The 22,604-nt window shown below is 38.5% G+C and overlaps 2 protein-coding genes across 6 annotated transcripts in view; one reads left to right on the top strand and one right to left on the bottom strand.

Moving 5' to 3' along the window:
* The window catches only part of LOC105692913 (neurobeachin), a 165,448-nt gene extending 157,328 nt beyond the window's left edge, over positions 1-8,120 (top strand). For all 4 annotated transcript variants that reach the window (XM_048655901.1, XM_048655899.1, XM_048655900.1 and 1 more), the window contains exons 43-53: positions 142-261; positions 423-575; positions 700-772; positions 1,553-1,737; positions 1,825-2,002; positions 2,089-2,169; positions 2,277-2,444; positions 2,528-2,791; positions 2,868-3,064; positions 3,149-3,300; positions 3,390-8,120. In XM_048655901.1, the coding sequence (XP_048511858.1) occupies positions 142-261; positions 423-575; positions 700-772; positions 1,553-1,737; positions 1,825-2,002; positions 2,089-2,169; positions 2,277-2,444; positions 2,528-2,791; positions 2,868-3,064; positions 3,149-3,300; positions 3,390-3,480 (1,662 nt within the window). In that variant the 3' untranslated portion in view covers positions 3,481-8,120. The remainder of the gene's footprint in view (positions 1-141; positions 262-422; positions 576-699; positions 773-1,552; positions 1,738-1,824; positions 2,003-2,088; positions 2,170-2,276; positions 2,445-2,527; positions 2,792-2,867; positions 3,065-3,148; positions 3,301-3,389) is intronic.
* A 7,355-nt stretch (positions 8,121-15,475) lies between these two features.
* LOC105692895 (arylsulfatase B) lies at positions 15,476-22,462 on the bottom strand. 2 transcript variants are annotated; one of them, XM_020856320.2, is made up of 9 exons: positions 22,330-22,462; positions 22,051-22,246; positions 20,083-20,256; positions 18,567-18,779; positions 18,212-18,461; positions 17,113-17,292; positions 16,757-17,023; positions 16,392-16,665; positions 15,476-16,310 (listed from the first exon to the last, which is right to left on the bottom strand). In XM_020856320.2, exons 2-9 carry the CDS (start codon positions 22,168-22,170, stop codon positions 16,145-16,147), a joined length of 1,644 nt encoding a protein of 547 aa, XP_020711979.2. In that variant the 5' UTR covers positions 22,171-22,246; positions 22,330-22,462; the 3' UTR covers positions 15,476-16,144. The 2 variants fall into 2 exon arrangements, with proteins under 2 accessions (XP_020711979.2, XP_048511627.1); XM_048655670.1 differs by lacking the exon at positions 22,051-22,246 and having other exon boundaries at positions 22,330-22,450.
* Between the last annotated feature and the right edge of the window lie 142 nt (positions 22,463-22,604).

The following is a 22,604-nucleotide window of genomic DNA, read 5'->3' as shown; positions in this document are numbered from 1 at the left end:
TTATTGTAATTTTTTATTTTTTTCCTCGTTGCCGGAGATAGGAATTCAAATATTAGAAAATTGAGTTCAAGGCAAAAACGTGCGTTGAACAATTTCAAAGGTGTATTACATTTACCTTTATTGTTTCGCCATTTTTTTTAGGAGCCGATGACCACGATGTGCTTGGCGCTTCAGGGGGGCAAATTCGATCACCCCAACAGGTTATTTTCATCGATAGCACTTTCTTGGAAGAATTGTCAGCGTGACACTTCGGATGTAAAGGTGGGTGGTGTTATACGGTCATATCGTGTGCATGTCCTCGCCGAATCATTTGCCAAACTGTAATCTCTACCCCCATTGGAACCCCGTGGATTTTATTCAATTATTTCTGTTCTCGTTCAACTTTTATGTCCTGTATGCTCCACGATTGCGTCTCATTCCAGGAACTTATACCCGAGTTCTTCTTCCTCCCTGAAATGTTGATCAATAGCAATCGATACAGATTGGGAAGACAGGAGGACGGCAGTGCGGTCGGTGACGTCGATTTACCACCGTGGGCGTCTTCGCCGGAAGAATTTATCCGCATCAACCGAATGGTACGATCATATTCTATTTTTCTTGTCAGCTACACGTGTTTTACGTCGAACTTTTCACTCTTCCGATCACAGTGAAACTGAATAATGATTGCATGATATTACTTTTTTCTTCATCCATCTACAGGCCCTCGAATCCGAATTTGTTTCGTGTCAACTGCATCAGTGGATCGACCTGATATTCGGCTACAAACAAAAGGGTGAGAGTCAAAGTTAAAATTTTGGAAATAAAATAATTGAAGAGGAAAATAGATTCCGGGGTATTTAAAGTCTGCGTAGTTTTCTCGCGAGTGAAGAAGCATCGTATACAGACGTTGGCTAGCGTTGGTACACAGAGATCGTCTTAAATTAAATTCTGAGGTGATGGTAATTGTCGGAGGCGCCTCTATATCCGGCGCTTCCTCGAAGACTGTTCTGCGTAGCGACGATCCCCGTCCCGAGATCATCTCTATTTTGCTCGGTGCAGCCTGCGGGACGCGGGATGCGACCGTATGGAAGGAATTAGTTTTTCGTTCCGAACGGCAACAGCTCCGCTTAACTTCCACTCCCAGTTGTCGTCGTCCAGGATTTAGCTTCACTTTTAGCTGGCTTCCTCTTTCCTACGAATTACTCTTCTCCCACCAATTAGGCACGTGTTTCAAACCTCACCCTCTCGCTAATACGCAACACGTTTATATTCCTCCTCGTTTCAGGGTTGGATATGCGTTGTTGCTTACCGGAGACCGTATCGAAAGCGTCGAGTTCATTATTTATACGCGTTACGTCAATATTAATGCCCTCCTTCGGTTTTTCACTCATCTTTTTTTAGTCTGGATAAATTCGTTACACATAAACAGAATTTCCATAACCACGTATACGCCGTATAGAGCATTAAGGGGATTGAAATTGATTAACGAAGAAGAAAGCGCGCCGAATCAGGGGCGCTGGACGTCCGCCGAGTACAACACCGGCAACGATTTTATTAAAACCATTTTTTCTAGGCCCCGAAGCTGTCAGAGCAACCAACGTTTTTTACTATTTGACCTACGAGGGCAGCGTTGAGTTAGACTCGATCGGTGATCCCGTAATGAAGGAAGCGATCGAAAATCAGATCCGGAACTTTGGTCAGACTCCCTCGCAGTTGCTTATGGAACCCCATCCTCCTAGGAGCTCCGCCATGCACCTGGTAATTGCCAGCCGTGATAGGAGAGAAATCTTAATTTCCATGTACTAGTTTAAATTTTTACTTTATTTTATTCTCTTCCTCCCGCAGTCGCCGATGATGTTCTCCAGCATACCAGACGACGTTTGCATGACCATCAAGTTTCCTTCAAACTCACCAGTTTGTCACATATCGGCAAATACTTACCCCCAGCTTCCGCTACCTTCTGTAGTTACCGTTACCACTGGACAGCAATTTGCTGTTAATCGATGGAACACAAGTTACGCGGGTGATTAATTTAAAGAATATATATAGCTACGAAATTTACAATCTCTGTACTATATTACTAGTTATTTCGTCATTCTTCATTCGCAGCCTCTGTTCAATCGCCAAGTTACGCGGATACTCCGCAAACGCAAGCAGTAAATCAACCCTTGTCTATGGATCCCGTTCTTTGTGAGTAATACATCTGTTCATATTTTGATGGAAATGATTATTTTTCTTTTCTTTTTTTTCTTTTCCTCCGTACGATTCCCCAGGTTTATTTTTCGCTTGTCCTATAGCCCAAACATCGAACAGCTCCAATCCAGCCCTGCGTCGACACTTGGGCGACAATTTCAGTCAGAAGTTGAAGATTCGCAGTAATTGCTTCGTCACTACTGTGGACAGCAGATTCCTGGTCGCCTGTGGATTTTGGGATAATAGTTTCCGTGTATTTTCAACTGAGACAGGTAATTGTGCTTCTAATTCGTCTGAACGTCAACTTTACAACGCAATCGAATATTGAATTCTTCAAAATTTCATTTGCTTCCAGCAAAAATTGTTCAGATCGTCTTCGGTCATTACGGTGTGGTGACTTGCCTTTCCCGCAGCGAGTGTAACATCACATCCGACTGTTACATTGCTTCGGGAAGTGCGGATTGCACGGTTTTGCTATGGCATTGGAACGCTCGCACCCAGACAATCGTGGGGGAAGGTGAAGCGCCGGCTCCACGTGCCACTTTGACCGGTCACGAGCAACCCGTGACAGCGGTTGTTATATCCGCTGAGCTTGGATTAGTCGTTTCCGGATCCCACTGTATGTAAAATTTCAATTCACCTCAATCGTGAATTTTCGCCATCATTCGTCTGATAAATAAATTTCTCCGCCAAAGATGGTCCAGTTCTCGTTCATACGACATTCGGTGATCTCTTGAGATCGTTGGACGCACCTTCTGGCTATTCCTCCCCTGAAAATATAGCCATGTCTCGCGAGGGTGTAATAGTCGTTAATTACGAGCGAGGTCATGTCGCAGCATTCACGATCAATGGAAAACGGCTTCGTCACGAGTCGCACAACGATAATCTCCAGGTAAACGACTAATTCAGTTTCGGTTAACTGTCGAAGGTCGTATAAATTCCACTTCTTCGATGCTAAATATTATTTTTCACGAAGTGCTTGCTGCTGAGTCGAGACGGCGAGTATCTAATGACCGGAGGAGACAAGGGAATCGTAGAGGTTTGGAGAACGTTCAATCTCGCTCTTCTTTATGCTTTTCCGGCTTGTGAAAGCAGTGTGCGATCTCTGGCGCTCTCGCACGATCAAAAGTAAGTTGTCACGCTGTCATGCTGCTTCTCTCGTTACGTTTCGAATGTTAGAACTGTGAATATAATTCCAACGACATAACTTTTTTCAGGTTCTTACTCGCTGGATTGGCCAATGGTTCGATGGTGATATTCCACATCGATTTTAACAGGTGGCATCACGAGTTCCAACAACGTTATTGAATGATATAATTAAAAACTGCGGCAATGGCTACAAAATTGCATTCCATCGTTAAGTGAAATCAATATTTCGAAATCAGTCAAAGTATTGGGACTAAGTTTTTTAGTGTAAATCTGCTGAACCGCTCCAATCAGGTAACACTAAAATATTTCCTGTTGTATTTCAAAAAGTCGGTCAAATAATGCGACAAAGTCACAAAGAATCATCAAATCATACGAATCCACATTGATCCGATAATATTTCTAATTTGAGTCCACTTTAGATTAGATATGAAATCATTAATAGTCCACTCAACTCGAACGCACGTGAATCACTCGTCCTAGTGATTGAAAAATTAGAAATAAATCACGTAATTTTGACCGAGGTTCAGTTGACTGTTATAGTCCTTATAATAACTTGAGTCGTGATATTTTTTTGAAGAAACATTTACTATCGAAACAGGTTTTCGATGATTTTAGATTTTAGATTGACGATAGAGATTGTTCAACACTTGAATGCGAGTATTATTCAGTATTTTTAACCACGAGTCACTCAACCGCGGAATTTTGACAACGAAATTTCATGTAGAATTTTAGTTCTCTCCGTTACTCCTGGGATACCTACTTTAAAATTGTAAAGAGAAACCCCGTACATGTTACCCCTGAAATAAATTCATAAAAATCAAGTGGGATGTAATGTGCAATCGGTGTTTGTTAACTCACGAATCAGATTAACGTGCGGGTGATCGTGCGGTAGGTACTTACTTAGGTGTTTAGTGTTATTGAGAAAGTACTTCTGAGTGTGTATTAAATTAGTGTAACTTGGTATTGGTATTAGTATCGGTAATGGTAATAAACGAACCAGGCGTGTGTAATATTAAAATATGGGTAACAACATGAAAACGATAATAGATTTTAATTTAAATGAAATAAAGTTGAAAAAAAACGAAAAAACCAACAAAAAAAAAAAAATGAAAACTGTAGATTTGCGCCTATGTGTTGAATTGCTATAAATAATAATGATAATAAAATTAATAACATATGGAAATTGGAGATGTAAGTGTACATGATTATCGAATATAATATAATCGTCGAGCCGTTTATACCTACTGTAATAATCGTAGTGCATAAAAAGCTTAGCTATTTATTGATATAACTAAAGAGAAGTTGAATATTAACGCTAGTCAATTACGGAGACTTGTGTCTATCTACGTTGCGATCTTTCGGAAGCTTACACTACAAAACAGATTGAATCAAGAAAATGAATAAAAAATGTTAATTATAATGTAAAAGTAAAAAAAGAAAACGAAAGAGATAAATTTGCAAAGAGATGCCAAACTATGCGTAACTTATTTTTATGCATCTATCTGTAAACGTAAGTTTGGCGAATATTTCTGTTAGTGCGTACCGTGTACAATGTACATATATCTATACATTATGATACTTATATTATTACCTATAAATACATGATTGAATCTAAGCTGTCTCTGCAAAGAGAGAAGAAAGTAGTAGATTTGCAGAAACGGACGAGACAAATGTTAATATAATGAACCCCGGGCATGGGCTTGGTCGCCACCGATTGAAAAAAGAGAAAAATGGATGAAATATTCCATGATAAGCTTCGTCGCAGCCAAGGGTATAAACGGAGCGTTTATCGTGAAATCTTTCCCTGCAATCCGAAAACTAATTCGTGTGCTTTAATTGAGATGATCCTAATTTAATCAAGGCCGTCCAGCTTAACTTTGTGGAGGATATTTCATAATATTCACACAATCAATATAGTATCGAATAATCAGATAATGAAAAAAGAAGAGCCCGAGCAGCTGTGGTTTCTTCACATAGCTAAGATGGATAAAAGTCTAACAAAAAGAGAGGAAAAAAAGAACAGCGAAGAATAAAAGAATTTCATAATACTCCAAGCATTTCAGTAACACTAAAAATTAAGTACCGATATTAATCCGAATGAATGAAAATCTTCGTAAAATAATTATTTTCCCGACGATCCGAAAAGCTCAATATTAAAATGTTGCTAGTCGTTGAAACGAAATCCTTGAAACTAATACATACAATTATATCGTTGAACCTAACATAAAATCTACGACGGCTACATGGTGTTTTTAATTGAAAGCAATCTAAATTTTAGCTGGTTCATAAATACATGTAATATACACACGTATTTTGTAGTCATCTTCATATAGCTATAATACATTGCACTGCTATAGTATACACATAATATAAAAAGAAGATCTAACGTTTTACGTTAAATATTCATTAATTAATGTGAATGATGTGTACTAATGATTTATCCAGTCTATACAGCACGTATGCACAAGATAACGCTAATTGATCAGCTAATCAATAATAATTAAATAGTTACGTAAAATGCTTCGAAGCTAAGAATTGCTCACACTACGATACGATGCATGGTCAGTCGTGTTACTGCGATTTTATGCGGTAGGGTGCAGATTGTTGCATATTCTTAACTCGATTACACGAAATTGTATTTATTAACTATTGCAAAAAGTCTCCTATATTTACTTACGTAGCGTAATTATTGAATTTTTATTACTATATCATATATAGATCCGTGGAAGAAGAAAAAGAAGAAAAATTGATAGAACTAGAAAGAATCGAATAATAAATCGCGCGTTGATTGTAGTATGGAAGTCGTCAGATAATTCTGTTCGAGCTCAATACATGATGCAAAACCGATTCACGTGTCTTCTTGTTTGAAGTGCAGTCTCATTACTAAATATATTATTAATATTCTATACGGCTAGAGAATGATCGTTGCGCTACTGTAATGATAAATAATAATAAATATACCAGCAGTTAATGTCGAATAAACATGCATCTTATCAAACATAATCAATTTGTTATGCAACCAGATATTAAAAATCCATAATCAGTATCAAAAAATAAAAATAATAACAGACCTGAAATGACAAAAAAGTTTAATTGGTAAAAAAAAGTAAAAAAAAAATTAAAAAAAGAAATAAAAAAAATTAATCAGTGCAGAGTAGCGAATTGAGGTGAATGTGACGCAGAATTTTTATATTTCTTTATAGGTGTGAATGCAGCATTTTTCAAGCAAGTTGTTAGTGAATTCCCTCCATTTTGCTAAAAAAAAAAAATTAATAAAAAAGTAAAAAATACTATATGGTAATATATATGTTAAACTCAAATCAACTTCTGTCCGAACTTATAACTTTCAGTATACATATGTATAAGTAATAATAACGCTGTTACACATCTAATACTTAAAATTAATGAAAAAAAAAACCTGAAAAAAAAAACTTAAGAAGAAAGATATGAAGCTGAGTACAATATGCTATGAGAGTTTGCCTACATTACATGATGATTATTATTGTCATTATATGAATACCATCACCGTTAGTGTATGATCATTATTAATAATATGTACACCTATGATACTTAGCATACATGTACGATATAATATTGTATAATGCATAGATTTGTATATTCGATAGGTAAGCAACACATATGAATGTTTTACGCGTTGAGTAGCATTTCAACCTACTCAATAGACGCAAATAGTTTATTATCAATGATTATTCTATAATTTTATCGTCAGTAATAAATTGATGAAGGTATAAAAATTGTGTGAAGTTTCATTCTGTCTGTTCTAATTATATATATAAACTATATGGGTCTGCCTTTAATAGATCATGAGGACTAGACCAGAAAAAAAAATCTCATAAGTTAATATCATCGTTATCTTCGTTATTATCATTGCTATTATGATTATTATTGATAGTATTATCGATATTATTATAACTATGATTACACATCCGTTTATAAACCTAAATGTCAAATAACAACTATTATAAACTCAAAAAAGATTATATAATTGATAAAAATGTAGAAATAACATGTATACAGTCATAAATAAGCGTCTAATTGTTAGATATTATCATGTTTCATTGCTCCCTTTTTTCAGTTTCGCAAATTTCACGAAAAAAAGGTAAAAACGAATAATGGTAACGTGCACGAATCACAATAGACAAATAGCTGGTATAATACAGACAGTTTATTTAATTGTACTGACAATATAAATCACTTGAATCGTTGTACACCATGTAATCCGTTGTACAGTTCATTGATTTGAAGAGTAAAAATATAGATAACGTCACTTTAATTGAGGTTTTTAAAAAAATCTAATTCCAATTTCGAATGTTATCATCGTTATGACCGCCCGAGCTTTTTTCTCAGCATTGAATGTTACAAATAAAAATGCATTTATCATAGCTGGGATAGATAGAAAAAGATTCAATCTTGTCAATGACTTAGATTGAGGATTTTTCTGATCCAATGAAGAGAACGCGGTTACAGATTTAAAATGAAATAGATTCTCCGTTTCCCTCAAAAACGCCCGCGCTACATTCATCAGGCACTAGAACTATTGAATAAAGAATACACAATTTGAGAAAATAAATGTCTGTAGAAATAATCGAATCGTTGCTACTTAACTAATATATGATAAGCTTATCATTCGGGATTATTTTATACTTAGGATTATTATGTAACAAATAGTGATATCATAATGGGAAAGTTGTATTCTAGCGATAAGGCAAGTAGTTTAAGAACAAAAAAAAATGTATAAATTAAATAGTGGAAATAAATTAATGGTACATTTAAATATATACTCTCACGTTTGTTCATTAGGATTTTGTGACGTTCTTATCGATGTGTCTTCGAAAGTGAGCCCTAACTTGAGAAATCCAAGTTCATCGCAACAAATTTGATAGTCGTCATGGTGAACCATTTAATATTGGATATAAGGTTGGAATTGAGGATAAAAAAGTTCGGTTTTGGAATTCACGATGGATCAGCCCTTTTCAGCATAGTACAAGTTTTTAAGATGCAAGTGGTGAGTAGAGCTCAAGGCCGTATGATCAAATGACTACTGGAATCTCAAGACCCCTCAATTAGTCCTGCAAAGCTTCCATAAACTCCTTCCATAATTAAAACATAAGAGACTCTGTGGATCGGAAGGAGATTATTGACCCTTGAATACAGCACAACGATTGCTACAGGCTCCTGCTATTTCGGAGGCAAAAATCGAGTATCTTCGAAATCAATCATACCACACTCTTCTCACATATGTTGACCTGAAAATTTATCAAGAAAATTTAACGGGGCGTACAAAATATTTCCCGGAATAACTCAATCTTTCCGTAGCCGAATTATGCATTGATCCTATGTATAAGTATACTTACCTCCATCTAACTCTTTTTTTCAGGAGATAAACATGCAACCTATGGAGCAGTTCGGCCCCTCATCGGCAATACGAGACTATTCTTCATCTTCGAATCCTATCATTATGCGTACGGTGTGAATAATTTGAATGAATGAGGCATGCATTGTATTTTTTGTTTTGAAATATCAAATTGTTGATGATGATGTGGTTAATTTTGAAAAAATAAAACTGTTAAACATAGCTGAAAAATGAGAGAAATATGAATATGCTGTATACATTTTCAATTTGAATTGTAAAGTATCAAAGTATTCATCTGATGTTATTCAAAGACGAAGTATTGTGAGCACACTATTCTGAAACGTAATGATCATAGGAGAATAAGTGAATCTGTGAAAATGAAACCGTTAAGAGCTACCCAATGTCCCAAAATGTATTTTTTTAACGTTGAATTAACAATAAAGCTCAACTACTACTAAGAAACAATCGTTGATTCACGATGTATCACAACCCTCGACACCTCATTCCCCGAATCCTTAGGAAATCATCTAGATACTTGTACGTCTGAGCATAAGCAGCCTGTGTATTCAATCATTCAATCATGCTTCAAAGCGAGAGTGATGATGCAGAGCTCTAGAATACCGGCCCTGAAAATTGAAAGTTTGTCGAAAAGTGGAGATTTGTATCAGGAGAACAGGAATCCCGAGGAGGTGGTCCGAAACTTGGTGCCTCATCATGTGCATGCATTCAATCCTTCATGATTAGTTCTAGTCTTATAAAGAAAGCGACTGATTCTTTGCAGGACCAACTATATGCCTGCCTATGTATTTATTTATTCAATAAATCGTAGATACAGAAGAAAAAGAATAATTTCTAGCTTTAGAACAGCGTTCTCCAAGTTTATAATTTAGGCGAAAAAATTTCCTTGGTATCAGGAGAACAGAAAAACAGAGGAGGTATTCCAAAACCTGGTGCCTCGTCATGTGCATGCGTTCCACCCTGTTTATTTATTCCTCGTATGAAAGAGAGAGCAGCTGATGCATTGCAGGACTGACTGCATGCATGCTTGTGTCTTTGATCGTTCAATCATGCTTCAAAGCGAGAGTGATAATGCAGAGCTCTAGAATACCGGCCCTGAAAATTGAAAGTTTGTCGAAAAGTGGAGATTTGTATCAGGAGAACAGGAATCCCGAGGAGGTGGTCCGAAACTTGGTGCCTCATCATGTGCATGCATTCAATCCTTCATGATGAGTTCTAGTCTTATAAAGAAAGCGACTGATTCTTTGCAGGACCAACTATATGCCTGCCTATGTATTTATTTATTCAATAAATCGTAGATACAAAAGAAAAAGAATAATTTCTAGCTTTGGAACAGCATTCTCCAAGTTTATAATTTAAGCGAAAAAATTTCCTTGGTATCAGGAGAACAGAAAAACAGAGGAGGTTTTCCAAAACCTGGTGCCTCGTCATATGCATGCGTTCCACCCTGTTTATTTATTCCTGGTATGAAAGAGAGAGCAGCTGATGCATTGCAGGACTGACTGCATGCATGCTTGTGTCTTTGATCGTTCAATCAGGCTTCAAAGCGAGAGTGATAATGCAGAGCTCTAGAATACCGGCCCTGAAAATTGAAAGTTTGTCGAAAAGTGGAGATTTGTATCAGGAGAACAGGAATCCCGAGGAGGTGGTCCGAAACTTGGTGCCTCATCATGTGCATGCATTCAATCCTTCATGATTAGTTTTAGTCTTATAAAGAAAGCGACTGATTCTTCGCAGGACCAACTATATGCCTGCCTATGTATTTATTTATTCAATAAATCGTAGATACAGAAGAAAAAGAATAATTTCTAGCTTTGGAACAGCGTTCTCCAAGTTTATAATTTAGGCGAAAAAATTTCCTTGGTATCAGGAGAACAGAAAAACAGAGGAGGTATTCCAAAACCTGGTGCCTCGTCATGTGCATGCGTTCCACCCTGTTTATTTATTCCTCGTATGAAAGAGAGAGCAGCTGATGCATTGCAGGACTGACTGCATGCATGCTTGTGTCTTTGATCGTTCAATCATGCTTCAAAGCGAGAGTGATAATGCAGAGCTCTAGAATACCGGCCCTGAAAATTGAAAGTTTGTCGAAAAGTGGAGATTTGTATCAGGAGAACAGGAATCCCGAGGAGGTGGTCCGAAACTTGGTGCCTCATCATGTGCATGCATTCAATCCTTCATGATGAGTTCTAGTCTTATAAAGAAAGCGACTGATTCTTTGCAGGACCAACTATATGCCTGCCTATGTATTTATTTATTCAATAAATCGTAGATACAGAAGAAAAAGAATAATTTCTAGCTTTGGAACAGCATTCTCCAAGTTTATAATTTAAGCGAAAAAATTTCCTTGGTATCAGGAGAACAGAAAAACAGAGGAGGTTTTCCAAAACCTGGTGCCTCGTCATATGCATGCGTTCCACCCTGTTTATTTATTCCTGGTATGAAAGAGAGAGCAGCTGATGCATTGCAGGACTGACTGCATGCATGCTTGTGTCTTTGATCGTTCAATCAGGCTTCAAAGCGAGAGTGATAATGCAGAGCTCTAGAATACCGGCCCTGAAAATTGAAAGTTTGTCGAAAAGTGGAGATTTGTATCAGGAGAACAGGAATCCCGAGGAGGTGGTCCGAAACTTGGTGCCTCATCATGTGCATGCATTCAATCCTTCATGATGAGTTCTAGTCTTATAAAGAAAGCGACTGATTCTTTGCAGGACCAACTATATGCCTGCCTATGTATTTATTTATTCAATAAATCGTAGATACAGAAGAAAAAGAATAATTTCTAGCTTTGGAACAGCATTCTCCAAGTTTATAATTTAAGCGAAAAAATTTCCTTGGTATCAGGAGAACAGAAAAACAGAGGAGGTATTCCAAAACCTGGTGCCTCGTCATATGCATGCGTTCCACCCTGTTTATTTATTCCTGGTATGAAAGAGAGAGCAGCTGATGCATTGCAGGACTGACTGCATGCATGCTTGTGTCTTTGATCGTTCAATCAGGCTTCAAAGCGAGAGTGATAATGCAGAGCTCTAGAATACCGGCCCTGAAAATTGAAAGTTTGTCGAAAAGTGGAGATTTGTATCAGGAGAACAGGAATCCCGAGGAGGTGGTCCGAAACTTGGTGCCTCATCATGTGCATGCATTCAATCCTTCATGATTAGTTCTAGTCTTATAAAGAAAGCGACTGATTCTTTGCAGGACCAACTATATGCCTGCCTATGTATTTATTTATTCAATAAATCGTAGATACAGAAGAAAAAGAATAATTTCTAGCTTTAGAACAGCGTTTTCCAAGTTTATAATTTAGGCGAAAAAATTTCCTTGGTATCAGGAGAACAGAAAAACAGAGGAGGTATTCCAAAACCTGGTGCCTCGTCATGTGCATGCGTTCCACCCTGTTTATTTATTCCTCGTATGAAAGAGAGAGCAGCTGATGCATTGCAGGACTGACTGCATGCATGCTTGTGTCTTTGATCGTTCAATCATGCTTCAAAGCGAGAGTGATAATGCAGAGCTCTAGAATACCGGCCCTGAAAATTGAAAGTTTGTCGAAAAGTGGAAATTTGTATCAGGAGAACAGGAATCCCGAGGAGGTGGTCCGAAACTTGGTGCCTCATCATGTGCATGCATTCAATCCTTCATGATTAGTTCTAGTCTTATAAAGAAAGCGACTGATTCTTTGCAGGACCAACTATATGCCTGCCTATGTATTTATTTATTCAATAAATCGTAGATACAGAAGAAAAAGAATAATTTCTAGCTTTAGAACAGCGTTCTCCAAGTTTATAATTTAGGCGAAAAAATTTCCTTGGTATCAGGAGAACAGAAAAACAGAGGAGGTATTCCAAAACCTGGTGCCTCGTCATGTGCATGCGTTCCACCCTGTTTATTTATTCCTCGTATGAAAGAGAGAGCAGCTGATGCATTGCAGGACTGACTGCATGCATGCTTGTGTCTTTGATCGTTCAATCATGCTTCAAAGCGAGAGTGATAATGCAGAGCTCTAGAATACCGGCCCTGAAAATTGAAAGTTTGTCGAAAAGTGGAGATTTGTATCAGGAGAACAGGAATCCCGAGGAGGTGGTCCGAAACTTGGTGCCTCATCATGTGCATGCATTCAATCCTTCATGATGAGTTCTAGTCTTATAAAGAAAGCGACTGATTCTTTGCAGGACCAACTATATGCCTGCCTATGTATTTATTTATTCAATAAATCGTAGATACAAAAGAAAAAGAATAATTTCTAGCTTTGGAACAGCGTTCTCCAAGTTTATAATTTAGGCGAAAAAATTTCCTTGGTATCAGGAGAACAGAAAAACAGAGGAGGTATTCCAAAACCTGGTGCCTCGTCATGTGCATGCGTTCCACCCTGTTTATTTATTCCTCGTATGAAAGAGAGAGCAGCTGATGCATTGCAGGACTGACTGCATGCATGCTTGTGTCTTTGATCGTTCAATCATGCTTCAAAGCGAGAGTGATAATGCAGAGCTCTAGAATACCGGCCCTGAAAATTGAAAGTTTGTCGAAAAGTGGAGATTTGTATCAGGAGAACAGGAATCCCGAGGAGGTGGTCCGAAACTTGGTGCCTCATCATGTGCATGCATTCAATCCTTCATGATGAGTTCTAGTCTTATAAAGAAAGCGACTGATTCTTTGCAGGACCAACTATATGCCTGCCTATGTATTTATTTATTCAATAAATCGTAGATACAGAAGAAAAAGAATAATTTCTAGCTTTGGAACAGCATTCTCCAAGTTTATAATTTAAGCGAAAAAATTTCCTTGGTATCAGGAGAACAGAAAAACAGAGGAGGTTTTCCAAAACCTGGTGCCTCGTCATATGCATGCGTTCCACCCTGTTTATTTATTCCTGGTATGAAAGAGAGAGCAGCTGATGCATTGCAGGACTGACTGCATGCATGCTTGTGTCTTTGATCGTTCAATCAGGCTTCAAAGCGAGAGTGATAATGCAGAGCTCTAGAATACCGGCCCTGAAAATTGAAAGTTTGTCGAAAAGTGGAGATTTGTATCAGGAGAACAGGAATCCCGAGGAGGTGGTCCGAAACTTGGTGCCTCATCATGTGCATGCATTCAATCCTTCATGATGAGTTCTAGTCTTATAAAGAAAGCGACTGATTCTTTGCAGGACCAACTATATGCCTGCCTATGTATTTATTTATTCAATAAATCGTAGATACAGAAGAAAAAGAATAATTTCTAGCTTTGGAACAGCATTCTCCAAGTTTATAATTTAAGCGAAAAAATTTCCTTGGTATCAGGAGAACAGAAAAACAGAGGAGGTATTCCAAAACCTGGTGCCTCGTCATATGCATGCGTTCCACCCTGTTTATTTATTCCTGGTATGAAAGAGAGAGCAGCTGATGCATTGCAGGACTGACTGCATGCATGCTTGTGTCTTTGATCGTTCAATCAGGCTTCAAAGCGAGAGTGATAATGCAGAGCTCTAGAATACCGGCCCTGAAAATTGAAAGTTTGTCGAAAAGTGGAGATTTGTATCAGGAGAACAGGAATCCCGAGGAGGTGGTCCGAAACTTGGTGCCTCATCATGTGCATGCATTCAATCCTTCATGATTAGTTCTAGTCTTATAAAGAAAGCGACTGATTCTTTGCAGGACCAACTATATGCCTGCCTATGTATTTATTTATTCAATAAATCGTAGATACAGAAGAAAAAGAATAATTTCTAGCTTTAGAACAGCGTTTTCCAAGTTTATAATTTAGGCGAAAAAATTTCCTTGGTATCAGGAGAACAGAAAAACAGAGGAGGTATTCCAAAACCTGGTGCCTCGTCATGTGCATGCGTTCCACCCTGTTTATTTATTCCTCGTATGAAAGAGAGAGCAGCTGATGCATTGCAGGACTGACTGCATGCATGCTTGTGTCTTTGATCGTTCAATCATGCTTCAAAGCGAGAGTGATAATGCAGAGCTCTAGAATACCGGCCCTGAAAATTGAAAGTTTGTCGAAAAGTGGAGATTTGTATCAGGAGAACAGGAATCGCGAGGAGGTGGTCCGAAACTTGGTGCCTCATCATGTGCATGCATTCAATCCTTCATGATTAGTTCTAGTCTTATAAAGAAAGCGACTGATTCTTTGCAGGACCAACTATATGCCTGCCTATGTATTTATTTATTCAATAAATCGTAGATACAGAAGAAAAAGAATAATTTCTAGCTTTGGAACAGCGTTCTCCAAGTTTATAATTTAAGCGAAAAAATTTCCTTGGTATCAGGAGAACAGAAAAACAGAGGAGGTTTTCCAAAACCTGGTGCCTCGTCATATGCATGCGTTCCACCCTGTTTATTTATTCCTGGTATGAAAGAGAGAGCAGCTGATGCATTGCAGGACTGACTGCATGCATGCTTGTGTCTTTGATCGTTCAATCAGGCTTCAAAGCGAGAGTGATAATGCAGAGCTCTAGAATACCGGCCCTGAAAATTGAAAGTTTGTCGAAAAGTGGAGATTTGTATCAGGAGAACAGGAATCCCGATGAGGTGTTCCGAAACTCGGTGCCTCATCATGTGCATGCTATCATTGATGTATATTTAATTCTATTTTCTTGCTCTACGGTCAAGACTTTATATAGTCGAGTGGAGGCTCTATCATGTACTTGCGACAAAACGTTCCGATCCAAGACCTTATGTTGTTGGTTAAGAATTCTTTTGTTGAACTCGTTCAGAACACAATAATAACTCGAGGGGTTTTTTCAGCGATGGAGTGAAAATTAAATCCAACACAGTGTTAGGAATATTATGGATTTATTCAAAAAACAGAATAAGGTCATCTCGTACAAATGTGTTACAATCTAAATCCATCGGGGCTTGTCAGCAAACGACGATTCCAAATATCTTAGAAAGTATATATTCCATGAATATACCTAATCAATAATGTATGGATTTTTCATGTTGTATGTGAAGTCGTATGGGCAACTAATGATCGGAGGTTTTTTTTCCGACGCAACGCTTCAGAATGATTGATGTGCGAATCCACTTTTTGAGAAGAAAGCCAAAATATACTTGTACGCGTTTTACCGGTATAATACAATACATTGGTATCCTAATATTCAAAATAGATCACTCGAAGTTCCAAGCTAATCAGACTTTCATTAATAAATTATCTAGTTCTTTCTGGAAAGTCTTTCTATTCGGCCGACTCTACTCTGTTCGTATCGATTCACAGCACGTTCATTTCAAAACTGTACGCTTAAGTATAATATTTTCATTTGAGCATGAAAAAATATTAAGTCTTTTGACAGTTAAAAGAGGTTCAAGGTTTGAACTTGGAAAGTTTGTTAAGTGCGTTCGTACTTATCACATTTCACGAATATGATGATGTGTGAATAATGTAAGAGTAAAAAATGATACAAATGAAATAAATGCATATCACGAAACTTCTCCAAGGATCATATAGTCAGCTGGCAGCGTTTGTCGTAGAGTTAAAATCTCCAAAATTAGTCCACGTGTGATCCCAGAATTTCGGATCACCACGGGGGTCCAATGGCATATTGTTGGGGGTAACTGCCGTTGAATTCCATATCTTGATTTGTTTTTGTAGTCGCAAAACTATCTCTGGATACCTGGATTCAAGGAATACGAATATGAAGCTCTGGTGACGAAATGAACAAGGTGATTCAGAGAAGCGGCAAACAAGCACTTACACATTGGCAAGATTGTTGTTCTCGCAAGGATCATCATCAATCCGATAAAGACATGGAGCTTGGAGGAGCTTACACGTTGGTAAAGTAGAATTCTTGGGAGCACACGTCACAGAAACTTCTTTACGAAGTGTCCGCGCCCTTTCAGGTGAAATGCTCAGACCAACGCTAGCAACTGCACGACCGGTCAAACTACCGATAACTGCTCCGACGTTGTACGTGTCCGTTCTTCCAGAAGGACCGTACCAGCTATCCCAAGAACCGTTATAGGTCGTTCCTGGAAAAACAGGATACTGACGTAAAATAATCGGCAATTTATCAAATTCACAGTCAACGAACAATCATATACATGAGTGATAAAATTATACCTTGCAAGAGTTTCCAATCGTCGACCGTAATGGCGGAGTTCCCGTATTGGTCGTCGATATTGTGAAGAATTGACGTACGAGGTGATTGTTTGTCGGCGTTCAGACTCGGCCAAAGATTTTTCCCATCGATATTCAGCTGAGATGGATCCCCACCTGCAGCCGCTATCAGAGTCGGAAGCCAATCTGTTACGTGAAATAGTTGCTTGGAAACGCGCCCCGGATGTTGCAAAAGTGGAGACCAAATGAGTCCAGCTCCTCTGACACCACCTGAACACAATTGAGAATTATGTCGGATCTTTGAAAACGGAGATTAGAATATTAAAATTAGTGGTACGAAGTCTTTGCAGGTGACATACCCTCCCAAAGCGTGTTTTTGACACCTCGTAACGGCCAGTTCGACGCCGCGTTTAAATTAAAACCGGCAGCTGGACCGCCGTTATCTGATGAGAACACGATGACACTATTCTGTAGCATCCCTCGTTTTCGGAGAGTATCCACCACGACACCGACTGAGTCATCCAGTTTACTGAGCATCGCTGGGTACGAAATAAAAAAAAGTACTACATAATAATTTGTAAAATATGTAGTTCTTTAAAATACCAACATCAGTTCGTTTCAGAATTCTATACAACCATTTTTCAACCGCATATCGCATCATCTATTAAAAAGACAAATTATTTTTAAATTTTCGGACAAGCCCGAGAGCTCTCGAACGCAGCTACGAACAGGACCGAGAGCTTGAGCGCGAAAGGCGAACGAGACCGAGAACGCTCGAGCGCAGGCATACGAAAAAGACCGAGAGCTCTCGAACGCGGCTACGAACAAGACCGAGAGTTTGAGCGCGAAAGGCGAACAAGACCGAGAACGCTCGAGCGCAGGCATACGAACAAGACCGAGAGCTCTCGAGCGCAGGCATACGAAAAGACCGAAAGTTCAAGCGCGAAAGGCGAACGAGACCGAGAACGCTCGAGCGCGGGCATACGAACAAGACCGAGAGCTCTCGAACGCGGCCCGCCGAAATATGAAATCTCGAGTTATTCAACCCGCAATCACGTTTCCCGTTATATCTCAAAAACGAATGATCGGAACTTTATGATGAAATTGAAATTCCAATAGGTGTCTTCTTGGTCATGGATTTTGTTAATGAATCGTAGCTTTTGTAAATTTTTACTTTCAACGTTAATAAGTGGTGTGAGCATGGTATCTGAGATCCCTCAAGGCGTCGAAAAAATTTGATCAAATTCAAAATTATTATCAAAACGTGGCTCAACTGACGTGGATACTGAACATCTTGTTCATCACACCGTGAAAATCCCTCGATCAATTTCATGAATGTTCAAAACTATTCACGTGTCGCAGTAAATATATCGCGAGAGAAAAAAAGGTCAGAAATTGGAAACTTCTGATTGAAAATGAATAAAAAGGCCGAATTCTCTATGGTGCAGCTCCACTCACCTGCGAATCGTCTTCTGTCGTAGTCTTCGATACTGTCAAACCTAGCCACTCTCTCATCAGGAGCGGGTAAAGGATTGTAGGGATTACCGGAGTGCACCGCAGCGTGTGCGAGATAGAGGAATAAGGGATCAGTTTTATTGTGCGCATCGATTATGGAAACAGCTTCTCTTGTGAATACATCCGTTGAATATTGTCCGTGCAAATCCCAGGCTGGATTAATTCCTCGCCTCATGTCGAGGCCCCAGTAGCCCTGTAGTGCAAAACATCAAAGTCAGTATTGTAATTGAAGACGTAGTCATTCGTGTAAACGCGATTTATAAAAATATCAATAGATTGAACTGAGAATAAAACTAACAGTTTCCATGGCAGTGTGATCGTTGTAGTCTTGATGTCCAGTCCAGAAGCCAACGTGACTCCGAAAACCTCTGAAAGTTGGCAAATATTCCTTCTTGTAACATCCCAAATGCCATTTACCGACAATGTGGTTCACGTAGCCAAGTTCCTCCAGATATTGCGGTAGAATTTTCTGATTCAATGGAAGACCTCTGGGCTCCGCGCCAAACAAGACCTTTGAAAAAATTCGTTAAGGCAGACAGTTGCAGATAGTATTTGTCGAATAATGAAACATCGACAACCTGTCGATGAAATCTACGACAACTTGTTTTACCGCACACGTATACACTGCGTGAAAATTCAAGCTGTGTCTCACCAAGAGTCGTGAAAAAATAAATATTCGTCAATAATCGAGAGTATAGTGTACACACAGATCGTTTTGTTTGTCGTTGCAAACTTTTTTCTCGTAAAAATTCAAGCGCCACTTTCACCGGTGCGAGTCTCTCACGCTAACACCTGAGAGTTTTAAAGTAGAAAGATACATAGGACGAAAGTTACAAGATGAGGATTTAATCCGGTAGAACGAGTTCTGGTCATTGTATTTCTATTCCATTTCTCCGGGAGTACCTATTTGACCCCGAGCGATACGACTATCTATGCAAACTGCTAAGGTGGGTCTCGGTCATCTAGATTGAACTTTAAAATTCTTAGCTGAATTTTAAGCATTCATCATCGCGTAATATGTTTTCACGAAGAGTTCGAAAAAGTGTACATGTAGGTAACATACGACTATGAGGTCTTGTCAGGTCTAATTGCGTATACATCTACATAGGAGCCAGGCCTAAAAATATTTTGACCAAACGATCAATATTCCGCGCCCATTCATTACTAGGAGGCTTGTCTGTATAAAATGTGTGTACATATATAAATGACTATACGCGCAGCTTCAACCGATAATAATGGATGTATTTAATATGAGACGATTTTCATCCAATTATTCGAATTATCAACGGTATATATGTGATGGATATGTAGAAATAAAATCGCCTATCGATAATATAATTTTCAATTACTTAACTGCAGCATCACGTGAGCTTGAAATTTTAGCATAACAAAATTGCACACGTACGTTGACGAAATTTTGCGGCAAAATTTCAAGTCTGCGGTTGTTATAACAACACAGAACAAACATTAGAATAATTACCGTCGGTTTATGTAATTTAATTCGTAATAATTGAAGCTGACACAGTATTTCGCTTCATGTATAGTTAAGTCAGAAATGGTAGCAGTAATTTGCACACAGCAGCTGTGAAGATATACTCGTCACTCGTCACATAACATCTACCAAAGCCTTGATTCATGACCAAATATTCGTTTATACTCTTATAACTGAGATACATTCATTGCACACAGCGAATCCCTGTAATCTACCAACAAATATTGAAAGAATTCATCATCCGAGCTGCATCCAATTGGAAGGAGAAGGTTTCCGCAGACTGTATAATACGAGAGGCAATCTATCGATAGAAAAATCTTACCGTGTGTTGCATGCCGATGTGAATGGGATGTTTGCCCGTCATCAGGGCGCTTCTGGAGGGTGTACAGATGGCTGTGACGTAATACTTGTGCAAAAGAAGTCCCGAGAAAGCTAGGGCGTCGATATTAGGGGTCGGTATTTGTCCAGAACCATGAAAACCCACGTCATTCCAACCCTGGTCGAGATAATGGAACAAAAATTATCCATCATTTTTTCCAGGGTGACTTCTATATATACTTCTAATATCTTTTATTGACAGATTCTAAAATCTACAGAAAAAACGGCAGGCGCAGCTGGGATATCGTCGATACATTTGTTCGAATTTTACCAAGAATTATTTTTTTTTACCGAATTTTTCGCATTAGAATAACATCCATTTCCATTACGGATAAAACTTCTGAGTTACGTCAATTTTCGTCCGCACGTAAGGAAAAGCCCCAAGACCAATAACAATTTTATTATTCATCGTTGTATAAAAGACATTCATAAGTGGCCGTCGTGAGGCATTAGATCAATAACGTAGAGACTTTTAATATGACGTAAAGATACCCACGATGTAATTGGTCTGCGAATTATTTCCAAACTTTTGGAGAAACGGATTGTTGAACAGTTAAAGGGATTTCAGGGCTCATGGATATCTTTTATCTACCGACGTCGGTTCAAAGTGAAGGAGAAGAAATATCTTGAACCGATGCTTGAAACACTACATGTATATACAAGATACATCTACTATATTTTTCTGCCATCGCAGACTTGAATTCAATAAGACGTCACGTCATCGGTTGGAATCGCTGGTGGGCTAATCGATGAATTGGAGAACATAATGCGGTACCACGTGGGCAATTTAAGCGTTGCTACTGTGATCCGCATGAGCGTGACTGTTGGAAATTATTTATAACGTAAAGAATCCTATATTCGGGGGAAAGTTCTTTCACTATTCGAGAATTCCAGAATTTTTGTATTCATATTACATCCTTTCAAATACATTTCAACTTCTCACTCTACGAAACTTCATAGTTATTTGAAAACTCAAGTTCCTCCGCTTGCAAGAGCGTCACAAGCTTTTTACCGATACAGAGTGCCCCATTTTAATTCGTTGGGTCAAATATTTTGAAAACAATAAGATCTGCACGAAAACGTTTAGCCCAAACCTTATTACTTCTCTGGAAAATTTAAAATGGAGAAGAGAAGTCAAAGTACTCCCTCGCGAGAGAACGGAGTAATTTAAAAAAAAATGTTTTATAGAAAAGCTGCGTATTCTTTCTTTTGAAATAAGAATCAGCTATAGAAAAACATCAGCTCCCATTGGAAAAAACGAAGTTGACCTTGAAATAACCTTCACAAAACGAGTTCAAGGCCATTCCGAACTCACTATTGAGTGACCCCTTCAAAACCATACAACTTTTTTCTCAAATATTTTCCTGCAAATCTCTTTGCATTTAAGATATTCAACTGGACATATTAAAATGGGACACTCGGCATATCTGTGTCATCGAAGTACTCGAAATGTCGATCGGAATGTTCGACAATTCAAAAACCCTGGGACTTTGTACAATTCTTTGTTCTTCTCTGGTGAAGTTGATGTCATTGCCCTTGAACTGTGTATACCTACATATGTATATTTAGGAGTATAAATGACACGATCGGAACGTGACGTGCATCTACAATGAGCCGGTAATTGCAGACGATCAATTCCATGAGAATTAGTCCAAGAAATCAAGTAACAAGGTACCAAAGTAACGATTGAATATGCTTCCGAAATATAATATTTCCATCCAGAAGTGAGATGTCAGGTGCCTGCAAATTTTATCAGTGGTGTGAAACCTCATGAAACGCTTTAACCAAACTCGTTAATAGTCAGCCGAAGAAAGTTTCCCTCAATGCTGAGAATAAGGTTGCCATTCAAGCGTTTCAGGCCTGTTTCCACTACAAAATCATTATTAATTTATACTCATTATTATCAACGAACCAAATCGTCAGCCAGTATGAAGATGATGTGGGGTCTTGTGGCAAGCACTTTCGGTATCGTGACAAATGATAAAAACGTGAGAATCTTTATGATAAAACTACGGTTCACTTGGAACGTCATCGCATGAGAATGAAGTAAGGATAGTAGAAGTATTATACTGCGTGTAATGTAGAATTGTTATCGGGTTTACGTATATCTGTAAAAATTCATCGCGACGAATGGTAATTATTTAACGAAATCTACAAAAAAAACACTTGCTCACGTCTATCGCACACTCACCGCACCGGATGGACATTCGACAATACTTCCCGCCGGACGCGACGCGAATATGCGAATGACGCTGAAACGAGATTTCGTAGGGGAAAACTCTACGCCGTAGAAGAATCCCCCACTACTTTCCAGTTTGAATCATACTTCGTTCGCGCACGCTGCCTAGGGTAGCACTATTATAGATTTGCCCGGCTATTTCCATCAGCGACTCGAAAACGATGCGTCTGTAGCGTCGAGATGAACTTAAAAATTCGTCGATATACGTGAATAATGACTCGGTGAAG

The sequence above is a fragment of the Athalia rosae genome, chromosome 5 (assembly GCF_917208135.1).
Source record: "Athalia rosae chromosome 5, iyAthRosa1.1, whole genome shotgun sequence".
Taxonomy (NCBI): Eukaryota; Metazoa; Arthropoda; class Insecta; order Hymenoptera; family Athaliidae; genus Athalia; species Athalia rosae.
This window is presented reverse-complemented; position numbering and strand designations above follow the sequence as displayed.